This window comes from Canis lupus, chromosome 3 (assembly GCF_011100685.1).
Source record: "Canis lupus familiaris isolate Mischka breed German Shepherd chromosome 3, alternate assembly UU_Cfam_GSD_1.0, whole genome shotgun sequence".
NCBI classification, from domain to species: Eukaryota; Metazoa; Chordata; class Mammalia; order Carnivora; family Canidae; genus Canis; species Canis lupus.
In genome coordinates, this window is record NC_049224.1 from 56,077,141 (window position 1) to 56,097,655 (window position 20,515).

The window sequence follows — 20,515 nt, forward strand, 5'->3', positions numbered from 1 at the left end:
GGACTTTGCACATACCATGCCTACTGTCTAGAACCCTCTTCTACCATAAAACAAGTTCTGTCTCTCCCAGGAAAGTGATCACTTCTCACTGGTAAAATGAAATCAAACAGAATGTGAAACAGGACCCTCCCCTGAAACCCTTGATAGAAGGAAACTCTTAGTAGTCAGGAGAGGGCTGAGAGCAGGTCAGGGGCATGAGGTGGTGCCCCAGCTGTACCCACTCAGGGAATTTCAGACAGGTGCCTCAGCCCAGATAGAGCCTGCTTCTTCATCTGAGTAATGACGAACATGTTGGACTTTGTGGGCAGCAAGATCCTTTCACCTCCAGCCTTTTGCTGTGGAGGGTGCTTTCAAGTTGCATTTTTAACTCACATCCTCAGAACCACTTGTGGTCTTTTTGCAGGGATCCCTGCATCTACTCATGAGTAGTTGCTAATGCCCAGGCTTCATTTTAGTTCTAAGAACAACAAACAGCCTTCCCTTGACCTGCCCAGGAGGTCATGGCAGGGTTGAATTCGGTATGCAGTCAGACAAGACCAGACCAGAGCAAGATTTAGTTGCAAGGCTGGACCCTGTTTCTTAAGGCTCCTGAAGGAAGCCTGCCTATCCGTCCCTTGTGCAGCAGCATCCCCATCCCCTCATCGCTTTGCTCAGCAAGAATGATGGCACATTATCTTCTCCAGCAACGTCTTGCCCACAGAGCTTCCAAGCTAGGAATAATAGAGCATGCAATATGACTTGGCCACTTTGCAAAATTAAGAGTCTGTTTTTCTGTGAAGGGAAATACTCTTCCTCGTTTCAAAATTGCAAATTTAATAAACTTTTCGAAGGTTGAGAGTTATATTGGAAAAAACCCAGCAGAGACAAAGGGTTGGTGCCAAAGTAAAGGTAAGTTTACAAAAATGTTTTAGGTTCTAGAAACCAGTGGTGTAGGAATAACAGGAACAGGGTGTTGCATCATATTTTCCACACAAATATTTACTGACTCCAAGGGCAATAGCATTAAAATATCACCCCAGGGTGAAACTTACCACTGAGATTGGGTTGGACAGTCAGTGGGTCTTTATTTCTCCAAAGGCAGATGCATTTGATGTATTAGCCTGGACTCTCCAAGGTGGGGTGTTGTATGTTTATTTGCTCTTATGGGGTTACTCCCCCTGGTCTATGCTATAACTGCTGAGTGTCTGCTATTTATGGAGTTTGCTTTTTCCAGGAGAGAGCCAGCAGCTTGTAGAAACATGCGGGTTACATAATGGTCCCACTCGTCTGAGAAGAGCTTTCTTCTCTGACAGCAGTCAGCACTGCTAGGGAGGGAAGTCAGGAAGCAAGAGGCAAGAGTCATGTGTTTCTTTACCTACTTGTTACCCAACTCTTCAATTTTTAAAAAATTCTGAATTTAGCCCATTATCTGTTAAGAAGAAACAGTTTGGATTTTTTTCTTGAATAACAGTGGTTTCATTTCTAGTCCCTTGTGCCTCTGATGATTCTTTCTAGCTATATACTTTCTTGAAAGATGATTATCCAGAAGTCACTCCAAATAAGTTATATATTTAAGCTGAATTAATAGTGAAACAGCATCCTTTTAATTATTTATCCATATAGCTTGATTATCATCAAAATATGATGTATATTTCTTCTGTTGGTGAATTCCCTCACCTCAAAAGCTACTGGAAATTTAGATATAATCAGTTAAAATCTAACTAATTAATGGGCTTCCAATTAAGCTGGTATTTTAAATTGACAATCTGTTCCAAATACAGATTGATGATGGATGCAGTATAAGAACAGGGAAATTAAAACAACATGCCCAAGGCAATATCATGAAAAGAAATATCTGGGCCAGGAAAGGAAAGGAAATGTGAAGTGGTGAGTGGAAACAGATCTGTAGTTCTGGTGGACTTGAAACCCCAGAGCCATCAGGACGTGTGAGAGTTCAGTTCCATAGAAAGGAAGGACTGAACATCTTCCTTTTGATTGGACCCATGTTCACTGCTTCTTTGTGAATGGAAGCAGGAAAAAGCTGCTGCTGATCAGAACCTGAAGCCATTGTATGTATGAAGCTTCTTGCTTGGGGAGGACAGACACAACAATACAGCCAAAATTACATTGGCTCAGTTATTGGATCATCAGTGTCCTTACAGTGCTTTTTTGCCTTGTTGTCCATGAGACTTGATTCCAGACTGGAGGTCTAGATTAAAGCAAATAACACTATAGATGGGGAAGATTAGGAATCAGAGAGGACAAAGGGAGGTGGAGAGAGAGAAACCAAATTGAGCCTGCAAAATGAAATTCCAAAGCACATGAAGAAGCCTACCACTACTAAAGAAGATAGTCAGCAGAGTCAGCAGTTGAAAGATAAATTCACTCCAGATGAAATAAAAGTATAAGAACAGTCTGAAAAAGACTTTAAGTGTTACTAAACTCTTTGGAGATACAGATTGTAAAGAATATTCATGTAAAGAACAGGAAATGAGATAGACATAGGCAAAAATGTAGTCACAATAGATGAGTCTTAAAAAGAACCAATTACACAGCTCAGAAATTTTAAAAGCCAGTGAAAAATAAGTAAACTACAGGCAAATAAAAAGTTGTTGCCTTGAAAGTAGTGTTGAGGGGATGCCGATGTGGCTCAGTGGTTGAGCATCTGCCTTTAGGTCAGGGCATGATCCTGGAGTCCCAGGGTTAAGTCCTGCATCAGGCTCCTTGCATGGAGCCTGCTTCTCCTCCCTCTGCCTATGCCTCTGCTTCTCTGTGTGTGTGTCTCTCATGAATAAATTAATAAAATCTTTAAAAAAAGAAAGAGGGCAGCCCTGATGGCTCAGCGGTCTAGTGCCTGCCTTCAGCTCAGGGCCTGATCCTGGAGACCTGGGATGGAGTCCCACGTCGGGCTCCCTGCGCAGAGCTTGCTTTTCCCTCTGCCTGTGTCTCGGCCTCTCTCTCTCTCTCTCTCTCTCTTTCTCTCTCTCTTTCTCTTGAATAAATAAATAAAATCTTTAAAAAATAAAAAAATAAAGAAAGTGCTGAGGAAGTCAAAAGAAAGAAGGCACAGTAAGTTGAAGTTTGGGGAAAAGAGAAGAAAAGAAATATAGGTGTAATGGCAGAGAAGCAAGATATTAAATAAACTGCTCACTAAAACTTCAGAAAAAAGTCTACTCCTAATATCAAGAAAAATAAATGAAAATACACTTAGATACATAATAGTGAAGCTGCATAAAGTCAAAGATGATAAGAAAATCTTAAGAGCTACAAGACGTAAAAAACTTATCAACTACTAACAACTTATTAACAACCATAGTTCCCCAAAAAACAAAGGAATGATATCTTTAGAGTACTATGGGGAAGTCATGATCAACCTAGAGCTAAACTTGCTAAAATATTATTTCAAGTATGTGAATGTGAATGTCCATTTTTAGCCGAGTGATGAACTAGATTTACTGAATGCCTTTCTAATAAAAGATTCTAAAGTACTGAGCAAAATATGTATAAAATAATTTGAAATCTAAAACTAAGCTTGTAAGAAAGTAAGATAAATCCTCAGAAGTAAAAAAAAAAAAGGGAAGAAAGAAAGATAAAAGAAAAAAAGCTACAGTGTGAATCTAGCATGGTAAACTTGTATTAAAGTTAGTGCTTCCATGGGGGACAGTTGCCAATCCCACTAATCTAGATCTTTGGTTTTAATTTTTTTTTCTGGAAACAGACAAGTCCTTGGACCTCCAGGAAATAAGGAATGGAATGGAGATTCCCATATGAAGCCAGGGTCTACAGTGAAAAGACAAATTGGAAAAAAATCCACCCCTAAAAGGCAGATCTCTAGGAAAACTATCTATCTTGGCTTTGTGTCTGAGTGGAAGGAATTAAAAAAGCCTCCCCTGCATTATGCTAAGTGAAAGAAGCCAGACACAGAAAAAATGCTGTGTGATCTCACTTATATGTGGAATCTAAAGTAGTCAAATTTACAGAAGCAGAGAAGAGAATGATGAGGGCTGGGAGGAGGGAAATTGGGAGGTGATGGTCAAAGAGTACAAAGTCACAGTTATACAAGGTGTGTAAGTTCTGGGCATTTACTCTGCAGCATAATACTAATAGCTAACAATACTGTATTATTGTATACTTCAAATTTGGTCAGAGGGTAGACCTTATGTTAAATGTTCTTTCTGTAATAATGTATTTATGGCCTTGATGGTGCTGATAGTTTCACAGGTGTATACTTATTCCCAAACTCACGGAGTTGTATACACTTAATATATACATATAACTGTTTACTTATCAGTCATACTTCAATAAAGTGGGTTAAAAAAAGACTCTTCTGAGAATTTAAAAATTACAAATAGCCCTTTATGTAGGAATGCAGTTCATATTCAGTCTGACCGTGTGATCTGAAAAATTAATTCACGTTGCTCTTGACAAGAGTTAATGCACACACTTTGTGGAAGAATGTGTCTTCTCCTCCAAACTTAAAATTCCCACAAAGACCTAATTAAAGAGCTCACAACAGCAACAAAATAAAACAAACCAAAAAACACATGAAGAAAAAAATGTGTGAGAATCAGTGGGGGGAGAAAACCCAAATCAGATATACAGGGCCTCAGATATAGGAATTATCAAGTATGAATATAACATAAATTTGTCTAAAATATTTAATGATATAAAACAGAAATTGAAAACCTAACATGGGAATAACAAACTATCTAAAATACCTAGAAGATTTTTTTTAAAGAACCAAATATTAGGTTGCACTATATGAAATTCCAATTTTATCCATCAAAAGGTCCCATATTGGCAATTTCATCTGATTTAACCTGATAAAATATATATAGGCTAAAAACATAATCATTGAAACTTCAAAGTTGTGGACTGGGGTAAACAGGTAAATTGGAAGAGAGATCTGAAGAAATTATCCAGAATAAAGCACAGAGAGCAAATGAGGTATGTAAAATATACTCTAGAGGTAAGAGAGGAAATATTTGAGAGGATGTAAAATATATCTAAATGGAGCTGAAGGAAAAAAAAGTAATATTCAGAGATGACTGAGAATATTTCAAAATTAATGAAAAGTATGAATCCTAAGAATCTGGAGCCACAACTAACACCAAGCAGGAAAAATAAAATGAAATAAACACTTAAACACATGATAGTTCAATCTGAGAACTCAAAAGGCAAAGAAAATATCTCAAAAGCAGAGAGAAAAGATCTACAAGAGGAACAATAGCAACAAAAATAAGTTTTCTTGGGATTCCTGGGTGGCGCAGCGGTTTGGCGCCTGCCTTTGGCCCAGGGCGCGATCCTGGAAACCTGGGATCGAATCCCACATCGGGCATCCTGGTGCATGGAGCCTGCTTCTCCCTCTGCCTATGTCTCTGCCTCTCTCTCTCTCTCTCTATCATAAATAAATAAAAATTAAAAAAAAAACGTTTAAAAAAAAAACAAAAACAAAAATAAGTTTTCTTCTCATTGATAATAAAGAATATTACCTTTAAATCATTCAAGAAAATAACTGTCAGGCCTAGTATTGCATATTTAGCAAAACAGGATATTTTCAGATATGCCACAGGTCTGCAAACTAGAGACTTATAGTTTATGTGAGGATCAAATGAATTAATATATGCAAAATACTTACAAAAGAGCTTAGCACATAGTAATGAATAAATGTTAACTACTATTATGTTAGATATCCTAGGCGAACAAAACCAGGAGACTTTATTATCAGTGAACTCTCACTAAAGATAATTTTAAACTAGTGTATTCATTATACAGGAAACTGATCCCAGAAGAAAGATATAAGAATATAAGAATGAATGATGATGAGCAATGTACATTGTCAAGATAGTTAATCTAAAAGAAAGTCACTGACTGTGTAACTCAGTAATGATATCTGATTTTTGTGCTTGAAAAAAAGAAATAAATTTGGATGATAAAGCCCAGTAAAATTTGGGGGAAGGGTGGTGATTAGAGTCTTTAAGCCCCTTAGATTATTTGTGAAATGGAAATGATTTTGATTAACTCTAAAGCTATTAATTTAAACGGGTCCTTTAAAATTCCAAGAGTAATTGAAAATAGAAGATAGCAGAGGAGGAAAGAGAATAAAAAATATAACAAACTCAACCAGTATCCCACAGGATATAATTATAATAAATATGGAAAAGTCAGGAAAAACAGAATTCTAGATAAAAGTAACAGATGAGAAAATTTCAAGATTGCTGAAAGTCTTGTCATCTTGATCAAGAAAAAGATGGAAATACCAAATAACTCTAGACTTTGTTATTAATGTTCCTAGTGATGTATGTTATATTTAAATGTAAGTGCTAAGTGAATATAAATATATATTTATTGTTTTTTGCACATTAATTTGTAAAATTTCTAGATTTAAAAAAGGATTCAAAACTTAAACTTTCTTTTTTAATGAGGGCTCTTTAATGCAAGCAGTATAAATTAATTCTTGCTAACTTAAGCTGAAAAAATATTACTGGAAAGATATTAGGTGGCCAACAAGAATAATAGAAAGGCTGGAGAATGAGGTTCATAAAAGTGGTAAGAACCAAGAGAGGTTAGACTGAAGGAAAACACAGCTAAGATTGTATTAGATGTTGTGTCCGGTTAGGTATTGCTGGGCACTTGAGGCCATTTCTATCACTAGACATTTCTCAATGATTTATCCGCCAATGCCTGGTCCCATATACCACTTCGAACTCAGTGGAGTCCATTTCTGGACATATCTGACTATAATTTTATAGATCAGGTAATGTCCATGTCATGATGAGTAGCTCACATTGCATGCTTATCTGTTGGATCATGGTCAGATGTTCCACCATAGTGAGGCTTCTAGTATCTAAAAGGCCTAGGACTAGGCAGGATTTGTTTCTTAAAGGGATTTTGTTACATTTTTAAAAGGTAAATTTTAAGTTATGTAAACATATATCTCAATAAATTTTAAGTTAAATAAACATCTTTATCTCAATAAAGCTGTTCCCCCCCAAAAAAAGGGAGTATGAGACCATTAATTACTTTAAGTATGGTTGCATTTTCATTTTTGTTTTCTCTGGAGTGGATTGATTTTTTTTTTCTCAGCTCCTATGATCCCATCACTAATTTATTCTCAAAATATCTACCAGAGTTTAAATATCCTCTCACTACATTAAAATACAACACATACTCTGTTTCATCATTTTCTCAGTGATATCCCTATTGGAATATCCCTCTTCCTGATCCAAACTGGACTAGTTGCTCGTTCCTGAACAGCTTTCTTCTCCTTTCACTCTCATCTTGAGGGCTCCTTGCATCTCTCTTACTTTGGATTCTTTGCCATATTTCATGTTCCAGGCCTTCCCCTTTCTTAGGTTGTTCAGTATTTTTCATTGGAGCACATAAATCCAAGAGCTTCCCAAGAAAACTGGGGATTAATTTTTTGCTCTGAATATCTAGAAATGTTTTATTCTACTTTGATATTTTGTCTGGGTATAGATTGCAAAGTTGCATATAATTTTCCCTCAAAAATTTTTTTCAAAGTGTTGTTCCATTTACTGAATTCTAACATTCAATGCTGCTACTGAGAACTGCTTTGCCACCTAGATCCCCATTCCTCTAGAGAGACCTGTTTTATTCCCTCTGGAAGACAATGGAACAATGTTGTATACTTTGATTTAGTTCATTTTTATCTTTTGTGTTGGGAAATTGGGGAGGGCTTTGAAATCCAAATGCTTCTTTCCATTTTGGGAAATTTTCTTGAGTTATTCTTTTCTTCTGCTTTTTAAATGAAACTCCCATTATATAATGTTGAAATGAACTGACCCTACTTTACATTTCTTTTATTCCTACTTTTGAGAGTTTTCTTTACTTCTATTTTCAACTGATCGGTTACATTTTTATTTAGTCATTTTTGATTTACAAGAGTCTTTTTTGGTTCTCTGTAGGTTCCTAGTACCTTTCTTAATAACGTCCTGTTTTCATTTTGTGAATACGATATCTTCTGTTTCTTGAATATGAATTATGGAGTTTTATTTTATATTAGTTTTGTTTTATTCTCTTCTGTACTTTGCATTGTATATGTTTTCTCCTGTATGCCTACTTTTGTTTCTTTTTTCTTAGATGTTTTCATTAAATATTTTATGTTCCTTGACTATCTACTTATTTAAGAATGACACACTAAAAAGCAGATTGGAAGCCCTGTGTATATGGACAAAATTCGTTGAATGGTAGGCATCACTGTAGAGTGATCTCGATGGGCTATTTCAGAGGGAGATATCCTGAATTTTTTTTGCTCTCAAGCCAGTTAATGTTTCTAGGGAGGATTTCTCCAATCTTTTGTCTGAGAGTAGGAAAGGAATACAAGTCTGATTGGGACTGTTTTCTCTGAGCCAAGTCAGGGAAGAAGTCTGGTGGTCTCACCTGATAATACATAAACCCTCACTTAATCCCTATTTTAGTACAGTCTCCCACTTTTTGCTATTCCCCAAGCCCTTAAGTAGCCTCTCACTCTCTTGCTGGGTGCAGGAGAATAAATCTCCTGCATGCCTAAGAGACACAAAAGGATTTCAGGTTTTTATAGACTTTCAGTGAATCTATTTTAGCTTCAGCTATACCCCACTTTTAGAAATATGTTGTGTCTGATCCCTTCATGGCTTCTTGCTTTTGGAGTTTCCCAACTATTGGCTTGGTTTTTAGATTTCTCCAGACTGCTAAGTTAAACATCACTTTCCATCTTCTCTCCAGCTTATAAAATGTTTCAACTGCATCTCTCACAGTCTCTTTATCTTTATGGCTATATGCTTTTGTTTAATTCCACTTTTATCTTTTTCCTGTCTTTTTATTGGGTATTTTTTGGGATGTGGTTGGAAGGGAACAGAAGTAAGCATATGCAATCAATCTGCTATTTCCTGAATCACTATTAGCCCTGAAGAATAAAAAAAAAATCCCACATAGTTATATTAAAGTTTTTTTTTCAGATACTATGAAGATAACATGAGTATTATATTAAAACCAAATGTGGGAAATAGTACATGGTATGCAAGTAGTGCTATTATTATTTCTACTTCTTTAGGGAAGAATTCTCTCATCTGTTGTGAGTGTGTTTGCTATCTTTCACGTCAGTATTTTTTTTTCTCTCTTTGGACCTTTTGGTTTACAAGCTCATATTAAATGGGTGTTATATATTCCTATCTGGGGCTTTTGTGCTTACCTGAATGAATATCTCTCCCCAAGATCCTCAGATCAGAGCCAGGTCTCATATTGCTTCTTTTGGGCTCTCATTCCAGGTGAAATATTGCAGAACCCCTCCCAGAATATTATATGATAGTTTGGCTCAAAAGTAGTCTCAAGGGGTGCCTGGGAGGCTCATTCAGTTAAGCCTCTGACTCTTGGTTTCCTATCAGGTCATGGTTTTAGGGTTGTGAGATTGAGCCATGCATCAGGCTCTGCGCTTAGCACAGAGTCTGCTTGAAATTCTCTCTGCCTCTCCTTCCAGCCCTCCCCGCTTGTGCACTCTCTCTCCAATAAATAAATAAATAAATAAATCTTTCAGAAAAATAAGCAGGCTCCAGGTTATCTCTATTCTTTTATGTTATCCCAGGCAGCTGATCAATTCCAAGCACATAAACAGGCTGCTTTTTTTCTAGCCTTCAGTTATGGGTCAGGGAGTCTTACCCAGTTGTGTTTCTACAAGTGAGTTTAGCTTCAGTCACCCCCACACTGTGGTGCTATTTTCTTAATTTCCCCGTACAAATAGAACTCCCAGCTGCCATTGTAAGTTTCCAATCTTGGCATCCACTAAACCTGGACAACTTTAGTTCATGCTACCACTGTGCTTCCAATTGATTTCTGGTTTACTGAGATGTTTGTTTTGTATTAGAAAACATTTTTATCCTTATGTCCTTCATTAACTAGTATTGTATATACTTTTAAAATGACATGGAAATTCACCTGTTTCTTTAAAATTTGTAGGAACTCAACCACAAAGTTAACAGGATCTAGTCCCTATCTTGAATAGAAATTTTGTAATTTCCTAAAAAGTTATTTATTTCATCAAGGTTTTCAAATGTGTTGTTTAGTTTTCTATATACTTTTTTAAAAAAGATTTATTTGAGAGACAGAGTGCACATGCATGAGTGGGGGTGGGCAGAGGGAGAGGGAGAGAGAATCTCAAGTAGATGGCATAGTGAGTACAGAGCCTGACATGGGGCTTGACCCCAAGATCCTGAGATCATGACCTGAGTCAAAATCAAGAGTCAAATGTCTTGGGGATCCCTGAGTGGCTCAGCGGGTTTGGCACCTGTCTTCAGCCCAGGACATGTTTCTGGAGTCCCGGGATCGAGTCCCATGTCAGGCTCCCCACATAGAGCCTGCTTCTCTCTCTGCCTGTGTCTCTGCCTCTCTCTCTGTGTGTGTCTCTCATGAATAAATAAATGAAATCTTAAAGTCAGATGCCTAATGCACTGAGCTACTCAGGCACCTCAATTCTCTGTATTCTTATTAAGGTTTGCCTTGCTGATATATCAGGGGCTTAGAGAAGTATTTTATAGCTTTTTAAATTTTTTATTATGCTTCCATTTTTTTATATCTTACAGCTGTACTTCATAAATACTTTTTATTCAGTCTTCATAGTTATATGATTATATATTGTGAAATTTTGTCTTCATAAGTAAAAATTTTAATATTTTTCCCATTATATTTGTCTTGAATATTTTTCATTTTTAATTTTTCCTCTTATTTATACAAGTTAAAAATGTTTATTATGGAAAATTAGAAATCAGAAAAACTGGAGGTTGCCTTTAGATAAGGAAAAAATTAGATAAAAAATTTTTCAAAGAATTAACTTGTTTTTTCTAATAATGAATGTTTATTTTAAGAAAAAAACAGGAGAAAATACTGGCAAGAATAAAGAAAATAAAAATCCTCTATCACTTAGAGAACATCACTGTTAACATTCTGATATATAATAATCCAGACGTTTTTCTACTTGCATTTATAAATGTATAAAAAAACACTATAAGGTATTTCTGTTTTCTCAAAAAAATATATAAATTTATTTCTATATCAATAACTGTACTTCATTTTTAAATGACTGTTAGCATTGTGTTGTATGAATATATAATTACTTATTTTACCCTTTATTGTAGAACATTTAGATTGTTTCCTTCCATTTTGCAAAACTTTTTATTTTTTTTTTTATTACAAACTACCTTGGAGCAAACATCCCTTCATGCCAATTTTAAGCATTTTAAAATTATTTCCTTGTGATATAGCTCTATGGTAACTAGTTAAAAATCCATGTTCACTAGTAATTAAATATCCACAAATTAAGATAAGTATAATGTACAACTTTTCACACCTCAGATGGGCAGAGATACTGTCCAGTGTTGATATGGGTGTAGGAAGCCAGGCACCCTCACATGCTTCTACTGGGAGTGTGAATTGAGAGAATCTTCCTTGAATGCACTTTGGAAATATGTATCAAAAGCAGCTGCCCTGGTTTTTCATTTTTACAGATGTTTCATGAGAAAACCTGATTTTTCCAAGATCTTACTGGAAAGGAATCACATTATATATACGTGTTGTAAATCCAATCCTAACAGAGAAGAATTTTCTTAGGGATATTCCAAATAATGAATCCAGGTGCCCTGAAAATTTCCTGAAGTGTGCTTTTGAGCATTTAAAATTTCTTTTGACACCCGTATAAATCATGCTTGCCTTGGGGCTCTATTCAAAACAAAACCCAAGATTTTATTATGGATATTTGGTGGTATGTTAGAATGGAGAGAAATCTGCTTCTTTTGTGCTCTGGGCTTTCCCAAATGGGTAAAACCTTTAAACTCTTTCCCAACATTTTTTGCCTCTAAATATTATGTTCCTATATTTTAATCACATTTAGTGGTGGGGATGTTGTGACTCTGAGGTCTGCCACAGAGCAGGAAGTCTGGACATCCCAAGAAAACTTGAAATTGTCTATGCTCTGACCATTGCACATAGTCTCACCAGACACTTCTACTTCTCGTGTTGTGTTTTGGTGCAGGTGGTACACAGGCTCTTGGGGCCCCTGCTCAGCTACCTGTGGTGTTGGAATCCAGACCCGAGAGGTGTACTGCTTGCACCCTGGGGAGTCCCCAGCCCCTGCTGAGGAATGTGGAGACGAAAAGCCCCATGCCTTACAAGCATGCAATCAGTTTGATTGCCCTCCTAGCTGGCACATTGAAGAATGGCAACAGGTATGGCAGATGGGGGGCCCCCATCGCCCACCCCATCTGGGACCGTAAGAACCCTGACCCGCCTCCTTCCATCTTCTCAGTGTTCCAGGACATGTGGTGGGGGAACTCACAATAGAAGAGTCACTTGTCGGCAGCTGTTAACAGATGGCAGCTTCTTGAATCTCTCCGATGAACTGTGCCAAGGACCCAAGGCATCTTCCCATAAGTCCTGTGCCAGAACAGACTGCCCTCCGCATATAACTGTGGGGGACTGGTCGAAGGTAAGGGACATTCCTAACCTCACAGTCCCCTCTTTTTTGCCCCTTCTTTGCTTCAGACTCTAGTTATTTCCTCCACAAGATGATCCTGAGGCAGGTGGTTGGGGTATGTAACCTGGGTTGTCCAGTGGAGGTGGAGAGGCAATCTGACATCACAAATCATCTGCACAAACAAGAAAGGGCAGTTGCCGACTTGCTGAACTTCCCTGAGACCTAAATTCAGGGCTGGGCACAGCCAAAACCTGTTATGCTCATCTCATCCTACAATTCTACAAGGGTACCAGCAGCAGACATCATGTCCATGTGTGTATATGAGGACTTGTGGCTTTCCCAAGGGTAGAGCCAGGATTCGAGCCCAGGTTTGTGGAATCCAAGGTTAGTACAAAGTGTGTACACACATGTCTTTCATGCACGAGTATTTTTGTGCCAGACACACCCATGATGGATTTCCAGCTCTGTTGCCTAGAAACTGGGTCCAATATAGTTAACCTGTCTGAGCCCCACTTTCCTTTATTTACATGCAGTGGTTGCTGTGAGGATAACATGAAATATTAGGACAGAAACCCCTAGCAGAGTGGGCCCTGTGATCTTCCCAAGAGAAAGCTCACATGCTTCCGGCATAGGTTGGATCAATATTACTTCTGCTTACACGTTCTCTGGCTTTATATTTTTCTTGTCTTAACTACATAGCTCAATGAAGTGCTAGTATTCAAAGATTGTCTTAATTGACAAGCTAGCTGCTGGTCATTGTCCTCATCCAGGAGAGCTGACATATAAATGTTTCCCTAAACTCTCAGAAAATGCCCAGGAAATGAGCCCATGTTTGCAGGGTTTTTAGAGCAGTAAGAGCCCCAGGATTGAGCCACCATGCCCCGCTCACTCTGTCTAACTCCCAAGGAGCCAGAGCCAGTGGCCAAGACTTCCCTCTATGAGTTGCTTCACTGTATATCAGTAACATGAGGGACAGAATTATTTCCTCCTACAGTCAGGGCCTGGAATGAGAGATGAGACTATTATAGGTGAGGCATCTTTCTCAGGCTAGGGATGTGGAAGGACAGGTAGAAATCTGCCCTGGGGATCTTCACCTGTAAAAGCTGGTTTGCTTTGTTTCCCCTCCTCTCTATATAAGGAACAATGGAGACCCCAAGGGAGAAGCATTTCTTTGAGACTGGGTTAGGCAGGGGGAATTGGGCAAAGGCATTAGACAGGAGGGTATCTAGGTAGGCTAGTGGGTAGGCAATATTTATTCCAGTCACCCAGTTAAGCCCCAAGAGTGAAGTCCTGCCACTCTCTCTGAGAGGGGATAATCCAATTACTATCTCCATGAAGTTAGGGACAGAACTGTAAGGAAGGACGGGCTGCCAGGCAGTCGTGGAGAGAACTCTTAGCATTGTGGTACTTTATCTTCTTGTTACATGGAGTGTGCCTCAAGAACCAAACCAATGGGTGTCTCTTTACAAGGTGGGAGCTCACAAGAAATGAGGACTCTCAAGTGCCTCCAGCTGAGATCTAAAGGTTCAGACTATGCATTTCAGCAAGATCTCCAAGTGTTGTAAAGCACATCATAGTTGGAGAAGCATTTCTCTACCCGCCCCTCATCCTTGTGAGGGTTGCTCAGCCCTTAAGTTTGTATCCAAGGTAGGAACAGCTGTGGGAAATGATTTCTCTGAGCAAGTCCTGCCATAACCCAAGGGGAAGAGGCAAGAAGGGAAGGGCAGGAGTGATCAGGGGTTGAGGGGAAACCAGGCACCTTGTTTTAGATGCAGCCAGGGAACACCTAGAACCCTTCCTGTACCCTGAAGTATGGCATTCTACTTCTTTCTTTTCTCCTTTGCCTTGAGAATAGAACAAGCTCTTCTCATTGGCCTCGTAGAGTGGAGGCTGGAGGTGCTTTCCTCCCCTGTCCATTCCTTCTGCGAACAATGAATTGGCAGCTGTTGGCTATGTATCGTTGAAGTAACACAGTCGGCACATCCACTCATGGTTGCCTTTGTGTCTTTGCTCTTGTCTTTGCTCTCAGGTCCTGGATCCATATCTGAGCTTTCCTTTTCTGTGAAATCTCTTAACCCCTGAAATCATGTAGCATTTCCCAGCTTTAACTCACAATGACCCAAATTTTTATTGCATTTCAATGGGAGCTACTTCCTGAGTATCTTATTCATGCTCTCTCTCTCCCTAAAATAAATACATCTTTAAAAAAAAAAGGGGGGGGGGCTTTTTACAGGGAGAAATGAGAAGAGACAGAAGTGAAGGTTACCCAGATGAGCTAGATTGGACCCCAGGTGAGTCGGTTTCCTAGGCAACCACTGGGCAGGGCAAGAGCAAATTGGTAGTCACCCCCAGAGATCAGCTCAAGCACAGTCAAGACATCTTCTCCCTCCCAGCCAAAGCTGTATCTCTAGAAAATGTCCAAGAGGGAGGGTGGGTGTGCACACAGGCTCAGGAAGGCAGAGCCAGTCTCAGCCTTTGAGACCAAAAGCGAACATCCAGACTTGGGATCGAAGAGTCAGGCACACATGTTGGGTTTCCTACTGGGTTCAGCTTTTCTCCTGTTAGTTGAAATTTCCTTTCATTTCAGAGTTACTTTGTTTTGGCAGAGGCTCTGATGCCAAACTGCCACCTTCTCCAAAGGTTTCTGCCAGACTGATCCTTCTGCCGCAGGCTAGCTCACTTGGGGGCAGCCATCCATCTTGTGGTTCTGGATAAGGCCTTTCTACACTGGAACTGGCCACCAACCCTGGACCCAGAGAGGCTTAGGAGCCATGCCAGAATGCCCATTTTTCACTGAGCCAGACCTCTCAGCCTGCAGCTGGAATAGTCCTCTTTCCTGACACTAGCTCTATTCATGGCATGTTTGGGCTTTCTTCCTTCATTGGCTCATTAGTTTTTAGATCTGAACTAAGTTTTAGGCAGGAAGAAGCCTTCAATTCTTACATCACATTTCAAGTTGTAAGAAGGGAGTATTGACTCATATATGGGCAGTCTTCCCAAATGGTGGATTCCTGTGCTCCATGGACCCCTTGCAGCCTGTTTTATGGCTCATTCCTTGGCGGAAATCAGTAAAACCATTCCTCATTCTTGATTCTCTGTATTTTGATAGAGTATTTTACCATTTTGCCTACCTTAATCATTCTCCTTCATGATGTTTCTTGGTGTTTTTTATTTTTCCTGTTTACTTAATTACATCTTGTTGATGGATTTGCCTTCTTCCAGATCTCCAGAAAGCTCTATATTTGACCAGATATTTGATATACATCACTGCATTTTTCCTCCATGGCTGGTTCTGTGTCCTGACCTCTTCTCTGACTTCTATAGATAGTTCTCTATATTGAGAAACAGTCTATAACCTTCTGTTCAATGCAGTGTCCCCAGGTCTCCAAATAGGATGTGTCTTAATCCTGGGAAAGCAAAGAGACAACCTCTTCATTTCCAATCAGATCCCCACCTCACTCCACCATCTTTCCAACACTTATGATCATCTCTGCCATCTTTGGCTCCTGTGTTTGGTTACTGATACCTTCTAACTCTTCAATTCTTAAAATATATCCATATGCTAAGTAAAAAGGAGATCTCTTTAATGAGAATATTTTTACAAAGAACATCTCAAGACATGTCCTAGACACATGGATTTATAAATATGGCATTCTAATTTTCAGTAGGCTTACTAATTATGACTCATGAAAGTAGCAGTTTGTTAAAGCCTGTCCATACCAGCTTGCAAAACCAAACTGTGATCTCTTACCTTGTGCTCAGTGATGTCAGGTTGATAATTTGAAATCAGCCATGATGGGAGCATTTATACCACAGAAGTTAGCAAATGTTATAGTAAGTGCTCTGTCCCTAAGAACTTGTGTAGTTTACCAACACACAGCCACAGAAAGGAGTTACACATGCACACACACATACACACACATAATACTATTGATAAGACAATTTTTAGCTTATTGATGGTTACTTAGGATGAAAATGATCTAAAGAAGTACCCATGTCTGGACTCTTTTGCACAGAGTTTAAGAACCTTGGTTGGGCTTCTCTAAGGTGTTGTTTTTATTTTTATCTTCATAATTGGTGCTTGGCAAAGCTAGGAAATATCTGATCTCTAGATGAAAACTATCCATCATTATCCTGCAGGGTTAGTTTGGTCTTGATCCATGGTGATTGATCCAAATGCATTAGGTATTCCTTCCATGAATAAAAGGCTATTCCAGCTCTCAAGGTTTATTCTAAAACTTCATTTTACTTTTTTATTATCATAGTATTATGAGTTTTGAAATATTAATAATTTTGTAGATAACTACTCTCCTATTTGAATAATGTCTTTTTAGACTCAAGATGACAGTTTATTCTTATATTTTGACCTACTTGAAATATACCCAGTGCATTCAAGTCCATGCACTTCTCTCTGTTCCACTTATTTTAAATAATAGACACATACACACACACACCCGAATATGCCTTATTTTCTTGACTAGACTGTAGTTGCCAGAGGAAAAGGACCATTTCTGCATCTGTGCATCCCACTGGGTGCTTGGTAAACACTTGTTGACTAAAATTAGACTTATAAAGGCTTCTAAATTGAACATGCCTGTTGCCACAGCCCTGTCCTGTCACCAACAGACACTGATGGAGCACTGCTGTATTGACTAGCCCAGGCCCTAGGGACCTGAGACAGCCAAGAATGCGGCCTTCAGTTAGCTCACAGTTTAATGAAGCAGACACAAAAAAATTATGTAACAAGCCCCACAAGGACTCCCATCTACAGAACTGCATGGAAATCGAGGGGAGACATTTACATCTGTGTGGGTTCCAAGGAAGTGCTGCAGAAGACGCGACTCTAGAGTTGAGTCTTAAAGGTTGAGTGCAGGCTGGGTGGAAATGAGCCCCAGGTGGTCCAGGTGGTGATAGGAGTGCACCCGGAGGCACAGGTGGTGGACTTGTCAGGCTTATGTGGCTGGAGATGAGGATGCTGTAGAGGAATGGAAGGATGAGATAGAGAGGAGAGGTTGCTGTCAGATGGGGAAGGACCTTGAGTGTCTGCTGGTCCCTGAAGTGGTGAGGACACCAAGGAAGGTTTCTGAATAGAGAAGGCAAATGCAGCCTTTTATGTGCTTCTGGCTGTGGTATGAACAGTGTGTTGGGGGAGAAGGAACTGGATCCTGGGAGAGCTTTTTAGGAGAGGGTAGAATAAAACCAAGGAGAATAAGGAAGCAGTTGGGTAGAGAATAGGAGATAGTAGTAAGAGATGTTTTTAGCATATATCGCAGACAGATTTCATTACTGAAGTGGTAAGAAAGAAATGGAAAAGAAGGGTTGTGGATAGAGCCGGCATTAATTTTAAAACAAATTGGGCAAGGAAAAACACATTGGGGAGGTGACTTGAAAGAGAAAATGAGTCTATTTTGATGTGTGTGTAGCTAAGTGCCTAACAAGTCATCATTAAGGAGAGATCTGCGCTAAAGTGTGGGAAGCATCAGCATTTAAGCAGTAGTTGAACCGTGGAGAAATGAATACCATGATATATATGTGTATGTCATCGCTAGGAATTCTTTTGAAAGTAGGAGGCTTCCGGTGAAGCAAAATCACAATGGTTGCATGGCTATAGAATATACTAGATCCCTCATGGTGAGGGGCCTAAGGAGGTACAAACTTCCAGCTACAAAGTAAATAAGTCACAGGAATGAAAAGCACAGCACAAGGCATAGCGTCAGTAATATTGTAATAACTCTGTGTGGTGACAGAAGGTGACTCCACATATCATGGTGAGCATCTGGTAACGTATATAGAGAGGTCAAATTACTCTGTTGTACACCTGAAACTCTGTTGTACACCTATATAATATATAATAATATATTGAAACTAATATATTATTGTATATCAACTATACTTCGGTCTAAAGAAACAAAGAAAACAGAACAATTAGGATTGCCAAAAGAAAGAAAAAAACACAGATAGCCACTTTAACATGAGTGAGACACATGGGTGAGGCCCAACCACACACAGTCAAGGAAACTGTGCAGAAACTCTAAGTTTAACAGCTAGGCCAACAGAAAGAAGGTAAGAGCAAGCCAAAATCCAGGGAACACAGAAGTCAATGATGCATGCCACCTCAGGGTCTGAGACCCGTCAGTGACACAGAAGAGAGGACTCTGGGTCCCAGGCTATGGTTGAGTGCAAGGAAGATCATGTAGACCCACTTAGGCCTTAAGTAGACTGGAGAGCATGAGGGGAATGCACATCTCTAAGAGCCAAAGCAATACACGGCACACCTGCCATAACTGTAATCCAAGCTGAGCAAGGATATGAAAAGGAAGGGAAGGAAAGCTCAGACCCCTGGGAACAGAAGATTCCAGAACATATGAATCTCAGAACTGTGTCCAAACTGTTGAATACTTCTCTTCAACACCAGAAGAGGGAACAGTGAAGGCAATGACCTCAAAACACTGCCACCTCCGTATACTTTCCTAAAAGTTCAGAAACAAAAAATTATCTCATTTAAATAGGAGTGTCAGCAAGCCCCATACAAAGATACTGTAAGCTAAAAGTGTCAATAGCATAGCAACATCATGAAAATTTGGCCTCGGATGAGAATATAACTTACTGTTTTGAAATGAGCTGAAAGAAATTAAGAAATACACAGAAACAAATCAGAAACAGTAAAACCCAGGCATGAGTTGAATAAATAACAGGGGGATGTGACCAAAAAGAACTAACGTGGTTCAGGAGAGAACCAGAAAACTTATGGGGAAAATTTCTCAAGTGGAGAGTAAACTAGAAACAAGGGTAATAAGAGAAATGAAAGAAAGGAGGGGATTGAAAATAATCAAAGAAAAATAGAATTCAAGTAAAAATAGATATGAAAGAGGAAATAAAATCCAATATATAAGTATACTAGAGTTCCAAGAAAAGAAAACCAAAACAACAAGACAAAACTATAAATAAAATCACTATTTAACACAAATCACAATATTGAAAGGGGACACCACAACCCTGGGTAAATGGACCCACCATGGCTAATATCAAGACATCTTCTGCTGAAGTATTGGTTTTAAAGATAAGGGAAAATGTACTTGTGTATCCAGGCAAAAAGACCAAGTCACTTGCTCGTGACTTGGGAAAGAAAATCAGATTAGCAGCAGACTTCTTGACAAGACCACTTCATACTAGAAAGCAATGGAGCAACAGATTTAATATACTACAAAAAAGAAAATGTGAGCCAAGGATGTTATATCCTACCAAGGTGACCTTAAAGTGTAAAGATCACAGATAAATAGTTACAAAGTTGCAAAAACTCAAGGTATATTGTTCCCTGGAGCTCTTCCCAAGGAGTCTACCAGATTTCTGTAGAATAAATAGCAAAAGCTTTGGCAAAAGGTTGTGGCTTTGTGAATTGTAATTAATGGCACTGATTCTGTCCCTTCCTCTTTTTCTGAGTTGGGAACATTCTTTAATGGCACCCTAACTTTGAACTTAGAAAACACAAGGTCACATAAGACCTCCATCCCAAGAGGGAGTTTACAAATGATGCTCCTCATTATGATGCTTCATAATGGGGAGGAAAAAATCATATATTTATTATTAGAAATGGCTTATGAGCGGAGACTGGCAATTATGTAACTCACTGTTACATGAACCGACATTAAAAAGTTTGTGTGAATTTTTGCAGTACATGGGTGATTTAGTTGGTTGGGCAGCTAACCCTTAATTTCAGCTCAGGTTGTGATCTCGAAGTCCTAGGATTGAGCCCCACATTGGACTCTGTCCTCAGTGGGGAGCCTGCTTAAGGATTCTCTCCCTCTCCTTCTCTTTCTGCTCCTCCTTTTCTCCGTCTTTCTCTAAAATAAATAAATCTTTAAAAAGAAAAAGAAGTTGATGTTAATTTTTATTAAATGAGAAACTCCTAGATGATGATTTGAGTTGGTTAAAAAATAGTAAATCATAAATTTAAAAAAATAAAGTTACTTGTTCAAAAGTTTACAAAAAGCTTTTCTCTGTACTGAAAATATGAATAGTTGAGGGCTTCTTGTTAACAATGACAATAAAGGACTTTAAGAAAATTCCATTCTA

General features: G+C 38.8%; 1 protein-coding gene across 2 annotated transcripts in view; it reads left to right on the top strand.

The window, feature by feature from the left end:
- Positions 1-20,515, top strand: part of ADAMTSL3 (ADAMTS like 3) — a 337,319-nt gene that overhangs the window by 234,822 nt on the left and 81,982 nt on the right. For both annotated transcript variants that reach the window (XM_038532980.1, XM_038532981.1), the window contains exons 18-19: positions 12,002-12,194; positions 12,275-12,454. In XM_038532980.1, the coding sequence (XP_038388908.1) occupies positions 12,002-12,194; positions 12,275-12,454 (373 nt within the window). The remainder of the gene's footprint in view (positions 1-12,001; positions 12,195-12,274; positions 12,455-20,515) is intronic.